At 35.6% G+C, this 17598-nt stretch overlaps 1 protein-coding gene across 1 annotated transcript in view; it reads right to left on the bottom strand.

Annotated features, from left to right (window-relative positions):
* Positions 1 to 1086: 1086 nt before the first annotated feature.
* Positions 1087 to 17598, bottom strand: part of LOC126194631 (protein FAM151B) — a 359939-nt gene continuing 343427 nt past the window's right edge. Inside the window, exon 5 of the mRNA XM_049932799.1 lies at positions 1087 to 6386. Coding sequence (XP_049788756.1) covers positions 6234 to 6386 — 153 coding nt within the window. The 3' untranslated portion in view covers positions 1087 to 6233. The remainder of the gene's footprint in view (positions 6387 to 17598) is intronic.

Below are 17598 nucleotides of genomic sequence, written 5' to 3'. Positions count from 1 at the left end.
ATTCCAGAATTGCCACAATGTTTGTTAACCTGCTCACATCTATGCCTGTGTGCATTTCTAGACTTACAATTTCTGGTGTGGCTACACATGAATTACTATAACTATGTCAGATCTGAACAATTCACATTATCACTCTCCCTAACAATTATAATATGAAAAGAAGTATTTGTGGAATCATCTGAGAGGTGGAGATCAACGTCTAGGAGGGTGATTCATTGAGCTGGCAAGGACCAGGTGAAGTAGAATTGGGAGTAGGTGTTGAGGTTACGGGGGAAAGAGTTAAGGCTGTCCTTACAATGATTTCAGATCATGAACATGTCAGTAATGAGTCTGAACAAGACGAGGTATTCTAGGTGTTGACTGGATAGGAAGAACTCCTCCAGATGGCCCATAATAAGTTGGCATGTGACAGTGATATGCAAGTACCTGTGGCATTGCCACAGACTAGTTTATTGTTTTGGTCTTCAAAAGTAAAATGTTGTTATGAAGTGAATATCAGTAATAAAATTGAATACATGCATGAAATACATTCTGATTATTTTTGGTATTTTAACAAAAGCATTTAATTTTATTGCAACTGGATATAAATAATATGAGTGAAGTTCCAGGATGGAGACTGACATGGAAATGTAGTGTGAGAACATGAGTCAAGGAGTAATATGCGAGTCAATCCTGGCAACAGCAACTGATGAGATGTAGGTACCTAATGAATTACTGAGGTACTGCTGAACAGATCCCCCCAAGTTGTAAATGAACAATGACGAGGGACTGAAAATCACTCAGGAAGAGATCAGGTTCTCTATTTACAGCTCATAGCAATAAGTTGTAAGAAATCAAGATACTAATGCAAAACTGTTATAATTATATGTACAGGCTCTCTAACTTTTTGTTAGTATGTTAGCTAGTGGTTCTTTATTTCCAAAGCAGTAAAGTTATCTTGGCTTTGTCTTAACACACATACTTGCTTACAAGAAATTTTGTTAACAATATGGTCATCTTATATCTTTATTCATCAGTTCTTTTATTAGTATACTTAAAACAAAGTGAGTTGATAATGGTTACAGGCATTTCATAAGTAAAAGCAGATTTTGTATCAAATATTTATTATAATTCCATCAAATAGCACTTTATACATCACACCACTGACCAAATTGGGTCAAGTACATATCTTTTCAGGTAGCTGCATCGAGTACTTGAAGTGAGAACTGTGATTTACACCAGTCTCTTAATTTATGATATTACTATAATGATAAAAGCTATAGTATAGTGCAGTCTAAGAAAAATGCAGAAATTTCCATTATTATTATTTATTAGATAATTTTAACACATATTAAAAATAGTGCATCTGACATAAACAACTAGTTACCATGATTTCACAACATTCAAAAGATTAAGTTAACTTCTGATCCCATATTACCATGATTTACTTTAGTCTTTGAAGTTGATTTTTCATAATAACAGAAGATAAAATGTCTGTCCTGGTTACATAATTCTTAAAATAATGCTAATAGAAGTAGTTCTTCCATTTACAATCTTATGAAGTATTTCATAGACTGCTAGTGACATGAAGAAAAACAAACCGTATAATAAAAGCATGGTAGCCCACACCATGTGTTTTGAATGACTGTGTTTTATTGTAGAAGTATTACAAGTCCTGATAGAATGCCAATTAATTTGAAACCTTTTGAATAAGTATTCTTACATACCCAATACAAGTATTTTGCTCCAACATAACCAGAATGAGCAAATTCTCCAGGTGTCATCTTTATTTTTCAGTACTGATATCAAAAATGTTTTCAGTGTTTTTCCTTATGCAGCATATTCTGCTCACAGTTACTTCTGTTCTTAGGATGCATTCAGTTAATTATTTATTTAATTTCTTCTAGGATTGTTCTTGGACTTATTTGTTGGTTTCAGAATTACAACCATGATCTATTTCTGCCACACTTCTTCTTGTTTTCTCTGTTGCTCAGTATGACATGTGGCTGAATGCCACAAATTTACCTCAATGGACAGTGTTATTACAGCATTAAACACCAAGTCTTATTGTTCATGAAGCAATGAAAAAATTCTAGTCAGGTGTTAACATTTTTTTGGTTCTTTCTTTCATAACTAAATATAAACTATGAACCACTGATGGGAGAACTTGAATGTTATTCTCCTGTTGAGTTCAGCCCTGAACCACTATCACTTGTAAAGTACCTGGATGTCTGCAACACAAGCCGAGAAGTTAGTGTGAAGCACATTGCAGATGGAAGAGAAACAGGTATTACATGAGCTGCAATGTAGTTTACTTTCACTTGTTTACTGTGAAACTTTCAATTACTGAATCAGGAGTCATCAGTTTTAAGAGAAAATCAATTAATGTCAGCAAACATTCTGAATGCACTCATGTACTAATGTAAGCCCAATAATTTGACAAGCAGATATGCAGAAGTAATAGTAAATCTGGAATATACTTCTTGTAGGTTACCATAACTTTTATGAAACAGTTTGAAGTTTTTACACAAATTAGGATGTTTTATTGCAAAAAGACACCATGCTGACAAATCTACAACATACCAAGTTAACAGAATCTGTTGCATAATACTTTACTATATTTTTGTCTATGACTATAGATTCTGACAAATAGCTTTTACACAGACTCAGTATCACATTTTTTTAAATATTACAATAAACATCAGCAACAACATTAGAAGTCAGAAACACACATATTCTGTAAGATAGCCACAATGCTGTAGGGCACATTGCATCACGAGCTAAGAGAGAATTTATAAGCGCACACATTTTTCACCAAACAAGAAAGTACAGTATAAATCTGCAGATAATACAGCCACCCAGAACAAAACAACAAGTGGCTGTTTCTTCAAACCTAAAAGTGAAAACACAGTAAAACTCTGGTTGTTGATAAACAAACATATTTAGTACATTAAAAAATGTAGAAAAATCTCTCTTTGGCTCTAAAAAAAGTTGCATGAAATTAATATATTTTTGTCATATTTTAATCATGCTGATATTTAGCACAAAACAAAGTATGTACAGTACATTTTCTATCAAAAGAAAATTGTTGTTCAGTTTACCTTTTATAATACAAGAACAACACTATCATATCTGATTTAACATGGAAGTTGTTAGAAAGAATGAACAATCTGAGTAGCTTCAATGCTCAAGAAGTCATTCCAAGTATAGTTGGTGTATTTCCGCCTGTTGAATGTAGAAAATAGATTTTGTCCAATTGGTCACCGCCTTTATGTTGTTTTTATTAATAATCTGATTTATATTCTGTGATGCCACAGCATGTATTTAAATTGTAACATTTGCTTGTGGTAGTCAATAGCTAAAAAGCCACATGATGCCCAAAGAAAATTAGATTAAAATTGCCACATGTTACACACACAAATAAATAACAGATCACTTATTAACAATGACTACCTGTAGCAAAGGATTAAGTACATAAGCACACAAAATAACCAATTTGTTGCAAAAGTTGTTATAGGAAAAGTTGAGTTTAAATTTACTTTCCTGTTATTGATCAGCTGACAATGTTGATAAAAATCAAAATCCAGTAAATCTCTTCTCAAATGGCAGAAGATTACGGGCCAATACTTCTGATTTCCTTACAACTGCTCTCTTTTGTTTCTAATCTTTGCCAGCTAACTTAAAGCCATCACCTGATTCTTCACATACAGAAACAAGAAAAATTTGAACTAAAACATTACAGTTGTTTGAAGGACAAGAAAGAGTGGTTTTGATACAGACAAAAGCTCGATGCTTTAAATCAGTATTGTTATATGGAAAAAGGAAAAATTTTGAACCAAGTACTTAGAGCCTACATTTAACTATGGAGCAGCTACTTTACAGCATTGCCAAAAACTGTGATTTAAATGCTCATTTGGGACACTTTTTATCACACATATTGTCCTATTTGTAGAAAAATACTTCTCTGGACCTCTGCCTGTGAGCATACCAAGCTGGTATTTACACACCGATACAAGCAACAGAGCAATATTGTGGAAAGGAATTCTTTATACTGAATACCATGTTTGTATAACAATAATAAACTAAGTTATGTTTCTGGAATAACAAAAAAAAATTAGAATTGTGATTTTTAGAGCTATGTTGATGTGTATGAAGCTCACAATAACTTAAGTGAGTATCAGTAAGTACTCAGTTCATTAATTTTAGCATCATAATTGTATCACTGAATCCTTTGATTGTGAAGTTTAGCTATTGCATACTGTTATTAAAAATCCTTCTTGTTAGAAACATTTGCATAGGCCTATCTTACCAATATTGGGAAGTGGACATAAATACTTCACATCATTTTAATGAGAAATATTGTGATTAGGGATGTTAATTCCTTTGTTAATGAAGAGCACATCAAAATACACCAGCAGATTAAGGTACCAATGTTATTTTCTTTGTAGTGTTATGATAACAGGTTACACTAACAATATATCAAATCACACATTTTCCTACTACCCCACTGCAAATAATTTATCTAGAGAGCCGTTTTCGATATCTGAATTCACACAAATTCTGTCATAATTCATTTAGAAAGCAGCTTAGACTTATCAGCAGAACAAGCCTCTCCTGCCATTGCAATGTAGATACAATGAGTACAAACATAAGGTACGACACAGAGTATAAACATTAGGTACGACACATATAACACACTGAACTTACACTTCATGGTCTCTTTTTCCTTATTTGCTGTGCAATGGTGGCTATGGTTGGACATCATATGTCTGTTACATGTCTAAATTAGTAAACTGATGAATTTTTGCTGTTGTTAAGAAGTACCTCTGATGAATAAAATGAAAACATTCACTATCTTGTTACATTACTGATATTTTATACATCTGACTGCACTTAAAATTTATTAAATATTTTTACAGTAAAAACTGACCAATCCAAAGCATTCTTTGCAGACTGTATAGCAGCTTAATATTGTTCATTAAATTGTTTCATACTTTTATAAAGACCCAAGCTTTCATTTCTTCTGGTCTCTATGAAGCTATGCTGCTTTAAAAAAAAGCATATCATATTACACATAATGAAGATTTTTTAAAGAGAGAAATATTAAATGATTTAAGATTTCAGGGCCAAAATAAAAAGAATTAAATACACAAGTAAAATGTAGAGAGAACTGAAAAATATTTATTTATATACAGAGAACAAGTACTGGCCACAAAAATGATCTGTTACAACATATAACCATTTTCTTTTACACTGATTTCTATGTACTGTGGTTAGTAACTCTTTCAGAAGCATGGGATATGATGAATATTATGAGAAATTAACATATTTCTACTTTGCTATTATAATTTTGCCACATTCTACTGTTGTGCAGTCCAAATCTTACAGTGTATGAGGTCTGTGTCAAGTTTGGTAAACTCTGCAATAGGAGTATTTTGCACTTTGTGCAATCAGTACAAAGCTTAAATTTCCTCTCACAACATATTTATGAATACAGCCAAAAGCATATCTAGGTATAGCTTATCTACATTATTTGCTCTCAACATTTCAAATTTGCAGAAAGAAAGAAAACAAAACATTTTCTTATCTATATTGCTGATGTAAAGCCCTTACTTTTGTAGAAGAAATAAGAGAACCAAGCAACAGCAATCTGAAATATGGCAAACAGGGATAGCAAGTTTCATCCAATGAAACAGGTATAGATAATGGTAGTAGTAAATTAGCCAAACATATTGAAGTTATTTATTATACATTTGATGCTCTAATGTAATTAGTGCTGATGATTGATGCTGACTCATTCTCTCTTCTTTTTCACTTTAGGTGAACAGGCTTTTGGTAAAACAATTTACATAATAGACAAACTCATCTGCACTGGACACTGATTAACACAAAAGATTCTCAGATCACAGATACAAAAATCTTTGCCTCATTCTTTTCCATAACAAAACTACAAAAACCATTTAAATTGATATGAGGGGAATGTTTATTCTATAAATACTTCTAACATACTTACTATAAGCTCTAATCATAGAGGAATTGTATTAATGACTGTAAACATTACACTTTTGGCTTCACACAAAAAAGGTTTGATCTCAATCATGGGATATATTTAATACTATCCATAACAATTGGTTCACATATTACCAAGAATTCAGCAAGAAGCAACATTCGAGCAGAAAATTTTTAAAATAACATTGACTCAAAGGACCTCTTACTGGAAATCCTTAAACAGTTCAGCAGTGCCTATAAAAGATTTACTGAAGTCTGCTCAGAGCAAGGGTGAAGGGAAGGACAATAAGAGCGATTATTATTCCAACGCTGCTGCTGCTTGATCCTGGAGTTGTGGTATTCAGTACTTGACCACGTAAAGGTTCTGGCAAATCCACATAAATGCGCCTCTTGCTCACCTGCAATATATAGAAAAACAGGATAAAGCTACATCCCTACAAATAGTACGAATTTCAGCGCTTCCTTTACTTCAGAACGAATGACTTGCGGTAATTCACACAATGAAACATCAATACAATAAATACTACTCACATTAAAAATACAATCATGGCAAAACACAGAAACTAACTCAATAGAGTAGAAAATACACAACTTTTTAATGCACAAAAATTAAGTACCCCTTACAAAAATATACAGATAAAATTAATCGCGCTCTCTCTCTCTCTCTCTCTCTCTCTCTCTCTCTCTCTCTCACACACACACACACACACACACACACACACACACACACACACACACACACCATTCCCCCTACTCCTTAAGAAGCAGGTTACAAATAAGAAAACTAAGAAGACAAATAGAAAAATAAAAAAATATCATCTGTCATACTATTAAACAATATGTGCAGGAATACATCATTTTGATACGTACATGCAAATGATGATAACAGGTTGCCAGTTTCAGAATTTAAGTTGCTGCTGTCTGGTTGTAAATATAAGAATAATAGGATACTGTACCCTCTGTGTACACAAAATATTTATTATTATAAGCTGTTATGCGTATGTGCCCTAGCTGTGCTACATCCCTCGTGATCCAGATTTTCTAAACATTATTCCCCTCCATCAGCGTTAAAGTTTATATCACTCCTGCTTTCTATGTTCCACTTGCGGTGACCTGTAACTGAACATTCCTCATCTGCCATACACATTGTCACTTATGCAAGCATTTAAACTTTCTCTGCCATAAAAGGTCCAGTGAACGGCAGCATCAGAGTAACTACCGCTATTCTAGACCGAGTGAAGTGGTGCAGTGGTACAACACTGGATTCAGATTCATCAGGATGGTGGTTCAAATTCCCACCCAGCCATTCCTAAATTCCTTATGGCTAATGCAGGGATAATCTGCATCAAAATGACTCAGCCAATTTCCTTCTCTACTCCAATAACATGATCTGTGTCTCTATATGGTTTCATCATTAAGCTCTGCTGTCACTTCCAACCTCTCCGTATTTCAGAAATTGTGATCTGCTTATGTATAAGGGGCAATCAAATGTAAACAAGACAAGTGGAAAAAAAGTAAGTGAACTGTTTATTATTTTAAAAGTAATCACCATAACTGTCAATACATTTACCCCACTGTGAGGCAACCAGTCAATACCTTCCTGGATAAAATGCCTGTAGTTGCCTGTGGAACCGTGATTTTACTCAGGTGCACATCTCTTCATCCAATGCAAATCAATAACCATGAATGTCTTTCTTCAGGGCTCCAAAAATATGGAAATCAGATGAGGAGAGATCAAGTCTGTACGGAGGATGTGTAAGAGCTTCCCAGCAAAACTTCTAAAATATAGTTGAAACAATAGGTCACATAAGCTCCTCCTCCTTTGACTGCAAGGGCCTGCTGCTCATTGACTTTCTGGTTCACAGTGTCACAATAAATGTACATGAACAATGTACATTTACATGGACAATTTCCAAAAATTGAGGCACCCCATGTAGTCCAAATGCTCAGGAAAGTTTATGGGCGGCATCATTCTGTTGCACGATACTGCCCGCTCATATGATGCCAAGGTTGTTTTGACTATGTTGCAATGCTTCACATGAAGAGGTGCCAACCTGGGTACAATCATGGTTCTGGGTACAGTCATGGTTCTGTAGAGAAGTGCAAACATTTTTCATGAAGCCATTGACTGGCTTGTCTCACAGTGAAGTAAATGTCTTAACAATTGTGATGATTACTTTTGAAATAATAAACAGTTTACTTATAATTTTCCATTTGTCTTATTTGAATTTGACTGGTCCTTAAAACAAGAGGCGTAGGACTAATTTAACTCAATGAAAGATCTTAAAGCGTGCCTTACATTACTACTTGCTAAACATTTTTATAGTGAATATAGGACTTCCCGTACATTTTTGGTGAAGATTCAGAGATAGAATTCAAATCATCCTTCTCTTATGCCATGAAGGGCATGTTTCACATTTTACAAAAACTTATTGTTTTACTATTAGTAACATGCAACATTAAAGTTTAAATGTCCTGTGACATAAGCACAACAACACTGTAATACTTGAACTGCCATCTGGAGAATCTATTATACCTCAAGTATCTGTTCTGTACAAATATGTTTTTTCTGTTGTTGAGTCACATGTTTCAAATGTTAATCCCTTTTGAAATGTTGTGAATTTGTTTGGTCATTTCACTGAGAGTAGAAATACTATAAATGTGATTACAGCCAGTAGGACATGAAAAGCCTACTTGTGAAAAATTATGACCTGCTTTACCTTTATGCAATTTTTTGCAAGAGCACTGTGTTACCATCAGCTGTAAACTGTGTTACCATCAACTGTAAATATTTTATTTCATTCTAAATGTTGCCTTCATAAGATAATTAATGAACATTTTTAGGGGAAACTTAAAAAGTAGAAAATCTGCTACACCCCAACATCTGAATGCACTTCTTTGCCTCTGGTTGGAACAGGGATACATTCCACTGAACCTATGCGATGTTAAAATTGTCATATTTTATGAGTGAAAGGAGGACTGCAGAAACTGCAAAGGCAGATGAAGGTATTTTCCACCAAACAATTACTGGAAAGGTATTTTCATGGGTCTTTTTGATGTGCTTGCACACTCCTGTCTTCAATATATATGCAGAATCACTATATGGCTCCAGAGCCTCCTGATCTACTGTGGACATGAACTCCCCACGTCAAAATAACAATGTTTGAGGCTTGTATAATCAGTCTGCTTCTTTATGACAGTGAAAGTCAGACAACCATCAATATAATAACACAGACAGAACAGTTTTCATTTCTGCTGTCTCAGGAGGATACTGCAGATCTCACAGAGGGACAAAGTTTCAAAAACTGAGCAAGTATGCTTAACACTTACAGCTTAATCAGTCTGCAAGAGCTTTGATGGCTAGATGCAAACAGCTGAAGTCCTTCTGTGTGGAGAACTTTCTAATAGCATATAGCTAGGCGGAAGGCATCATATTTGCTTCAACAACATGAAGAGAATGGATTGATACTCACCACATAAATGAGGCATTTTCAGACAAAAAAGTTCGAAGAAGCAGAATAAACACCCTCCCCTCCTCCTCCACCCCCTCTCCCCCTCACACACACACCCCTACCATCTACTGCTACTTGGGCTCGATTGCCTAGTTACCATAGATGGCATCCATTTGTGTTTGAGTTGTGTACTTGTGTGAGTGTGTGTGCATTTTTTGTTTCTGAAGAAGGACTTTTTTATCTGACTCCTGCAAGTTTAGTAGTCTCTTCAATGTCTGTCTGCGACTTGATGCCTCCTCTATGCAGTGAGCGGCAATTTATTCTTCTCATATTGTTGTTATAACATCCTGGACATTTCAGTGTTTTGTGTTTGGTTCAGAAATTTTTGTAAAAGCGATTTCAAGCAAACGAGCATCATCCAGTCAATGGGAGCATATTGGTGTCAACACAAGTGTGTGGTAGCTCACTGAATAAGATGGATTTTGGAAGTCAGAATATAAGATAAATAACAAACTCCTTGAGAACAGAAGCTAGTTTAGTCAAAGGACCTACAAACTTCACTTTTGCAGCATGACTATGGGCCACCATTCCACAGTCAGTCTGCAAGAGCTTTGATGGCTAGATGCAAACAGCTGAAGTCCTTCTGTGTAGATGCATCTGCAACATCTAACTACTGTGTCATGAGATGGTGCACTGTTGCCCACACTTCCACCAACTCAGTCAATGGGAGCATATTGGTGTCAACACAAGTGTGTGGTAGCTGGCTGAATAAAATGGATTTTGGAAGTCAAAATATAAGATAAATAACAAACTCCTTGAGAACAGAAGCTAGTTTAGTCAAAGGACCTTCAAACTTCACTTTTGCAGCATGACTATTGGCCACCATTCTACAGTCAGTCTAGATGCATCTGCAACATCTAACTACTGTGTCATGAGATGGTGCATTGTTGCCCACACTTCCACCAACTCCGTGAGAATTGTCGCACTGCTTCTTCCTTTAAAATATGGAAAACAAATTATCTACATCAACACACAAATTGACACTAATTTCTCCCCAGAATTTTTGAAATTATTTTGGCACACTTGGACAACCACATACTTTTCGTACAGTGGAAATTATTATGAAATGACTGATGAAGCAGCCATGTGTTTGCCATAGTCTCCAGCGATAGCTAACTTTTTCATGGGAGGTTAGCCATGTGTTCGCCATAGTCTCCAGTGATAGCTAACTTTTTCATGGAAGGTTGTGAAGAAAGAGTGTTGAATACTGTTCTTCAGATATTTTGATGACACATTTTTAATTTGGCTGCATGGCAGTGAAGCACTGCAGCAGTTCATTGATCATTTGTGTGGTATACACCCCAAACATAAGATTTACGGTGGAGGTGGAGAAGGATGGCAAGTTACCTTTCCTAGATGTGTGTGTTAAATGGAAATCAGATTAATGACTCAGCCATTCTGTGAAGGAAAACCAACACATACAGATCCATATCTCAACGTGTGTAACTTTCACCATCTATGTCAGAAAAGAGCTATGCTGAACACCTTAGTACACAGAGCCAGAACTATTTTGGACATGGACCACCTTAGTTCTGAGATTAAGCATCTGAAGATGGCGTTTAGAAGGAATAGGTGTTTTGTCTATGATGTTAGATCAAAGCTGTTGAGAAAACCGAGAAGCAATGCGATTCAAACAAGCCAAGAGGACCGACACACAGTGCAGATTCCATTCTATGGTGCAACAATTAACAAGATAGGTAGAGTCCTAAACAGGCAAGGAATCAGACCAGTCTTCTGGTACCCCCAGAAAAATTAAGGAAATGTTACAACCCATTGAAGGTAATATGGGCCTGAGAGTGCCGGGAATATGCAAATGTGGCAGCAGTTACGTGGGCTAGTCTATACGGATGGTTGCTGATCATTGCAATGAGCATCAATGCCACCTGAAACACAAGCATTTGGATAAATCAATGGTGTTGGAGCACAAGATATTGTTTGAATACTTGTTCATGCTTTGAACTATTGGGACTTTGTGAAAACAACTTCAATAGAGACACTGGCTATGCTCTTAGCAATGCATGGAAGTGTGCACTTGATGAGGAAAAAACACAGAGGAATACTTCTTGCAGTTCACTACCTGATGTAATGAATGGTGCTGCAGCCAATGCTAAATAGAGAGTGCAAGTAAAATCTATGGACCTAGAGCACACCACCTCTTTACGCACCATCTTGACATAATCCAGCCAATTGGATGCCATTATGTGGGTGTAAAAGAGGGAACACTGAGAGTTCAGAACAGTCAGTTTCATCCCGTGACAAAGATGTTGGTGCATATCACTGAAAGCTTGGAATTTTGTCTGAATCTGATGTGGCAAGTGAACCGAGAAATTTTTATGCAAGGACTCCATCATTAAAAACTTCACTGCCATATCCACATCTATGTCTGTACTGTGCAAGCCACTCTGAAGTACATGTCAGTGGGTATATCCCTTTGTACCATGGAGCCTGGGAAGAAATATTGTTTAAATGCCTCCATGTGTGCTGCAAGTAATCTATCTGTATCCTCACAGTCCTACAGGAGCAATGTGTAGTTGCAGTTGTAGTATATTCCTGGAGTTGTCATTTAAAGCCAGTTCTTGAACTTTGTAAATAGGCTTTCTTAAGATAGTTTAAGTTTATCTTCAAGAGTATGCCAGTTCAGTTTCTTCAGCATTTCTGTGTCACTTTCCCATAGGTCAAACAATCCAGCCCTTTTTTTCTACCCTCTATGATGTAGGTAGAAAGTATTATTGTCACTTGCTCCAGCAGGTGCACAATACCACAGGGAAATGAACACACATTCCTATATGCCCATGATAGACTGAGTTCATGAAGTGAATGAAGCACTAACAAGTCTGGGACATAGCGAAGTCAGCACAGCAATATGACAGTTCAAAATTAGTCACTTGACAGGAAACACACTAAGTCAGCTTGGCTGTGCAGTGGTGCAATATGAACAGCTACAAACTCAGCAAGGAGTGAGCAACACCATGAGCCTCGGCCAAATGTATCCCAGTGGCAGCTCCACTTATGACTGTGGGCCACAGCCCCACTCACAGCCTTAGTACCTAGACATGTCTATGTCCATGCTAGGTGGGGAATCTGAATCACTGTCAGGTACAAAATCCTTTTATGTATACATTCAATATCCACTGCCACATGATTACTTTATCAATGAGCTGCAGCACTTTATTTGACTCCAATAGCAGTGTCCTATGATACTGGGGTTCGCAGATATCAATGTGCATGCATGTACAGTGTGCAGACAAGTGCATTCAAAAAATCAATTACATAACTTTACTTTTTTGGGAGTGGTAATTAAGTTTTGGTTACTTCCTATCATATGAAAATGGAGGTAAGAAGATATCCTCCAATTACAGACTCATTCCATTTTATTTTACATATTAATCAATGACATAAACACACCAAATCAGACGTAACACAGGCCATATCTCAACAAGCTTATAATTTGTTTACAACAAGCCATTAAAGTCTTCATCTGAAATAATCTCATTTAATGCAAAATAAACAAATAAAACTGACCTGCCAATACCAGAAACTAATAACAATAATTATGCACAAAATGAAATAAAAAGTTTGAAATTAAACATAGAGATAAATTAATCATGAAACTCAGTTTGGTTAGTTTGGTATTTAGAACTATCACTGGATTGATTTGCCAACCTACATTTTTAATTTTTTTATATTTTCACTCCTGTAATATAATGAAATTATAGCCAACAGAAATACAGGAAAATCAAACGAAGTATTCACTCAAAATGAAGCATTACACTGTGAAAAGTAAGTATAATTGCTTATCTTACTCAAAAGAGGCTCCTTTCAATATCTTTGAATCCACACAATGTCTCACCCATTATTTACTCCCAAACATTATTTTTTGTTAATCATAAAAATCAATTTGCATAAACTATGATTTACACTATCACAATGTAGACAATAATGATTTTTACCTACACTTTACTTATAATTTATTGTTCAGAGTTGGGTTCTGTATTCTGGTGCAAAGACCTTAAACGGGTTCCCATCTGACAAATCAATGAATCTAGAGTCACTACAAATTCAAAGAAAATTAAAAACCCGCCTAATTTGTCCCTTCTATTACAAATTGTCTGGCTCTCTAGATTTAAGTTTTATTGCTTTCTGTCAGTTGCACACCCAGTAGCAGTATTCATTGTAAACAGACATCTATGTACAGTACATACATAGCTATTAGTCTAAAAAAAATTAGTCCCGTCCAGTAAATAAAGAGTCAAACGGCAGCTATTTCATATTACAGATAAAGCAACAGATGTTTTTAAATGTCAAATTTCCTATTAATTTTATCATTTTAACTTCAGATTAAATGTGTGCAAATGAAGGATAGTGTAAATATTAAAGTAACAACTGCCCTCACTGATCAAAATTAACATACTATGATTTCAATAAAGAGGCTCTTACACTAAGGCTTCTTACAAACCATCTTATCTGCTTATTTGATGTGGATATAAAATAATAGTGGAATATGAGTATCTTGTAAACAGATCTGGGGGCCTATTGGGGGGGGGAAAAAAAAAAAAAAAACCATATATATAGGTACAACACAAGAAACAGCTGTAATATCCACATGTCTCAACCTAGAACAGTATTATGGCAGGAAAGTGGTACACAGATAACAGTTAATTTTTCAATGGCCTACCTAGTGACTGAAAACAGCAGCAACATAACAAATTCCTTTGAAAGTAACCGTAAGTCATTTCAGATAGAACAGTGCTTTTATTCAATAAAAGAATTATTGAATAATTAAACACAATTGGATAATTTCTACCATTACCATTTGTTACTTGGAATCTGTCTTTGTCCCCCCCCCCCTTTCTCTCCTTCCCCCTGCCGCCCCCCCCCCTTTCCCTCTGTTTCTCAAGTTTGACTTGTCCTATATTCAGTTTACTACTTAATTACGTAATGGATCAGAATGGACCAAAAAATGGTGATGATGATGATGATGATCATGATCATGATGAGTCTTATGGATTTTGTTTACTGAGTTACTCCTCCGGGTGCATTTTAAGTTAAGGTTTCAGTGATACTTTAGTGAGTGAAATGACAAAATTTCACACGCAAATGGTACAATGAATAACATTACAGAGAAGTCAGTCAGTGGAACAGCAAGGGATAAATATGAATGGAAAATGGTTAGCTATAATAAAAAGGACAAACTTGTCAGTCCAACAAAGAAAGGAGGTGACAAAAATGATTTCCTGTTAATAGGCAATTCTTTGTTAAAAATGCTGTTGTGCAAGATTGGAAGATTGCTGTTTGACTTGGAATTTGATCTCATCAGCTAAACTGACATTTTAAAAACATATTGAGTGTGTTAAAAAATACAACTGAGAAGGTGAGTGAAACTAGAAATGCTGACAATCTTGAATGTGTTTCAACCTGTGTGGCCAGAAACTCCACCCACAGCAGCAGTGAGGAAGATATTGTCACTGAAACACGGAACCTGATTATGTTGGCAAAAACTGTGTACACAATCTCGAGACTGGTATTTGGTGCAATTATTCACAGAAGATTGGTAAGTGATATTTACATGAATAGGATAAATGGTGGTATCGTAGAACAATGTGACAGTCTTGGTGCAGTGTTTACTGATCCAATCAAGTCTTTAAATAATAAATGTCTGGGGAGGGATGGCCTACACCTCAATAGGTTAGGCTCTATGAATTTTAGTAAAATGTTCACAGATGTGTGTGAAATCATAAAAAGCAAGGGAAACTGACACAGAATGATGCAGGAGACAAAGCAGAGGAACACATGGAAAAAAAAAAGTATGGATACCAAAGAGGTGATGCAAGTGAAATCATAGTCAAAAACAAAAACACTCTACTGATGCACTGGAATATCAGCAGCTTAACAGCAGAACCACCAAACCTCAAATACTCAAAAATTTCAGAATGTGCAAATATCAAAATAATATGCCTAAATGAACACCATCTAACAGAAGATTGTTTACAAGTTTTAAATGGTATTAATAATTTTAAGACAGCTAGCAGTTTTTGTAGGAGAAACAAATCTTGAAGAGGCTCCTACATTCTTGTTGCTCCTTCAGTTAGTTATAAAGTAAGAGAAGACTTAAATTATTTAAACGAAAAGAATATGTTTGAGAGTTTCTCCATAGAATTAAGCACTCTGAATAAGGTGATTATAACAATTTACATAATTCTTGGATGTGCTACACCAAAAATGTCTCAGCTAAGTTCCTATGCCTGCTAGGAAAGCTTAAGAAAGAATGTAAGAAAAAGAAATGTGATTGCAGCAGATTTCAACTTAAATGTGTTAGTTGATAGATGTGGTTCCAAAAAATTTTGTCTTAATACAGAAATCTTTTCTGAATGCACCACAAAAAATGGCAAATCAGTGAACTGCATTGATAATATTATTACAAACTACCTAGTTGAAAATGAAAACAAGTTCCACTTAAACATAATTATTTTGGATCATCCAGCTCTGTTTATTGAGCCCCCATAGATGAATAAATTAAAGCCTCCAGAAATGTATATAAAAAGAAATTTCAGCCAAAGAAATATGTATTTATTCCATAATAAACTAAGTATGGTTCTCTGGCCTGTAGACCACTACAGCCCAAGCATCATAAACTATGACAAATTCTTTTTTAGATATATTTAATGAATTTTTTCCCCCTAGATCTTGGCAAAAGGAAGTAAGCAATAAACTTAGTGGATTACAATAGGAATAAAAATTTTTAGTGCCAGAAGAAGGGAACTCCATAACGAGTAAAAATCAAACAGAAGTCATGATTTTGTTGTTGCTGTGGCCTTCAGTCCAAGGACTGGTTTGATGCAGCTCTCCATGCTACTCTGCAAGCCTTTTCATCTCAGAGCAACTACTGCAACCTATATCCTTCTGTGTCTGTTAGTATATTCACCCCTTGGTCTCCCTCTATGAATTTAACCCTCCTCGCTTCCCTCCAATACTAAATTGGTAATATTTTGGCGCCTCAGAATGTGTCCTACCAACCGATCCCTTTTTTTTAGTCAGGGTGTGCCACAAATTCTTCTTCTCCCCAATTCTATTCAGTACTTTTTCATTAGTTACATGACCTACCCATCTGCTTTTCAGCATTCTTCTGTAGCACCACATTTCAAAAAGCTTCTATTCTCTTCTTGTCTAAACTGTTTATCACCCATGTTCCACTTCCATACATGGCTACACTCCATACAAATACTTTCAGGAAAGACTTCCTGACACTTGAATCTATACTTGATGTTAACAAATTTCTATTCTTCAGAAATGATTTCCTTGCCATTGTCGGTCTACATTCTACATCCTCTCTACTTTGACCATCATCAGTAATTTTGCTAGCAAAATAGCAAATTTCATCTGCTACTTTATGTGTCTCATTTTCTAATCCAATTCCCTCAGTATCACCTGCTTTAGTTCAGCGACATTCCATTATTCTTGTTTTGCTTTTGTTGATGTTCATCTTATATCCTCCTTTCAAGACAATGTCCATTCTGTTCATCTGCTCTTCCGAGCCCTTTGCGGCCTCTGACAGAATTACATTGTCATCAGTAAACCCTGGACCTTAATTCCTCCACCAAATTTTTCTTTTATTTCCTTCATTGCTTGCTCAATGTACTGACTAAATAACATCTGGGATAGGCTTTCATGTTCCTCAACTCTTATAACTGCCACCTGCTTTCTACACAAATTGTAAATTGCCTTTTGCTCCCTGTATTTTACCCCTGATGCCTTCAGAACTTGAAAGAGAGCATTCCAGTCAACATTGTCAATAGATTTCTCTAAGTCTACAAATGCTGTAAATGTAGGACTGAAGGGGTAGGACATCAAATGGGCTGACTTGGAGCAGAAGAGGCACCACAGGACATTTTAATTTCCACTGTTTAGACTTTTACAAATAAATTCATAAAACTTTGTCAGCACAGCCAGGAAGGATTCAGGATTCACACAAATAGCAGTGGAGCAGTGGAAGTTCAAGCTTTTTTACATGTGAAATTTCATCATTTTTTCACTTACTATTGGCTGCATTTGTTGCTATAGGTACACTTTGCTTCATAAGTAAGAGAGATTCTCCAATGAA

Source organism: Schistocerca nitens, chromosome 7, assembly GCF_023898315.1.
Source record: "Schistocerca nitens isolate TAMUIC-IGC-003100 chromosome 7, iqSchNite1.1, whole genome shotgun sequence".
Taxonomy (NCBI): domain Eukaryota; kingdom Metazoa; phylum Arthropoda; class Insecta; order Orthoptera; family Acrididae; genus Schistocerca; species Schistocerca nitens.
This window is presented reverse-complemented; position numbering and strand designations above follow the sequence as displayed.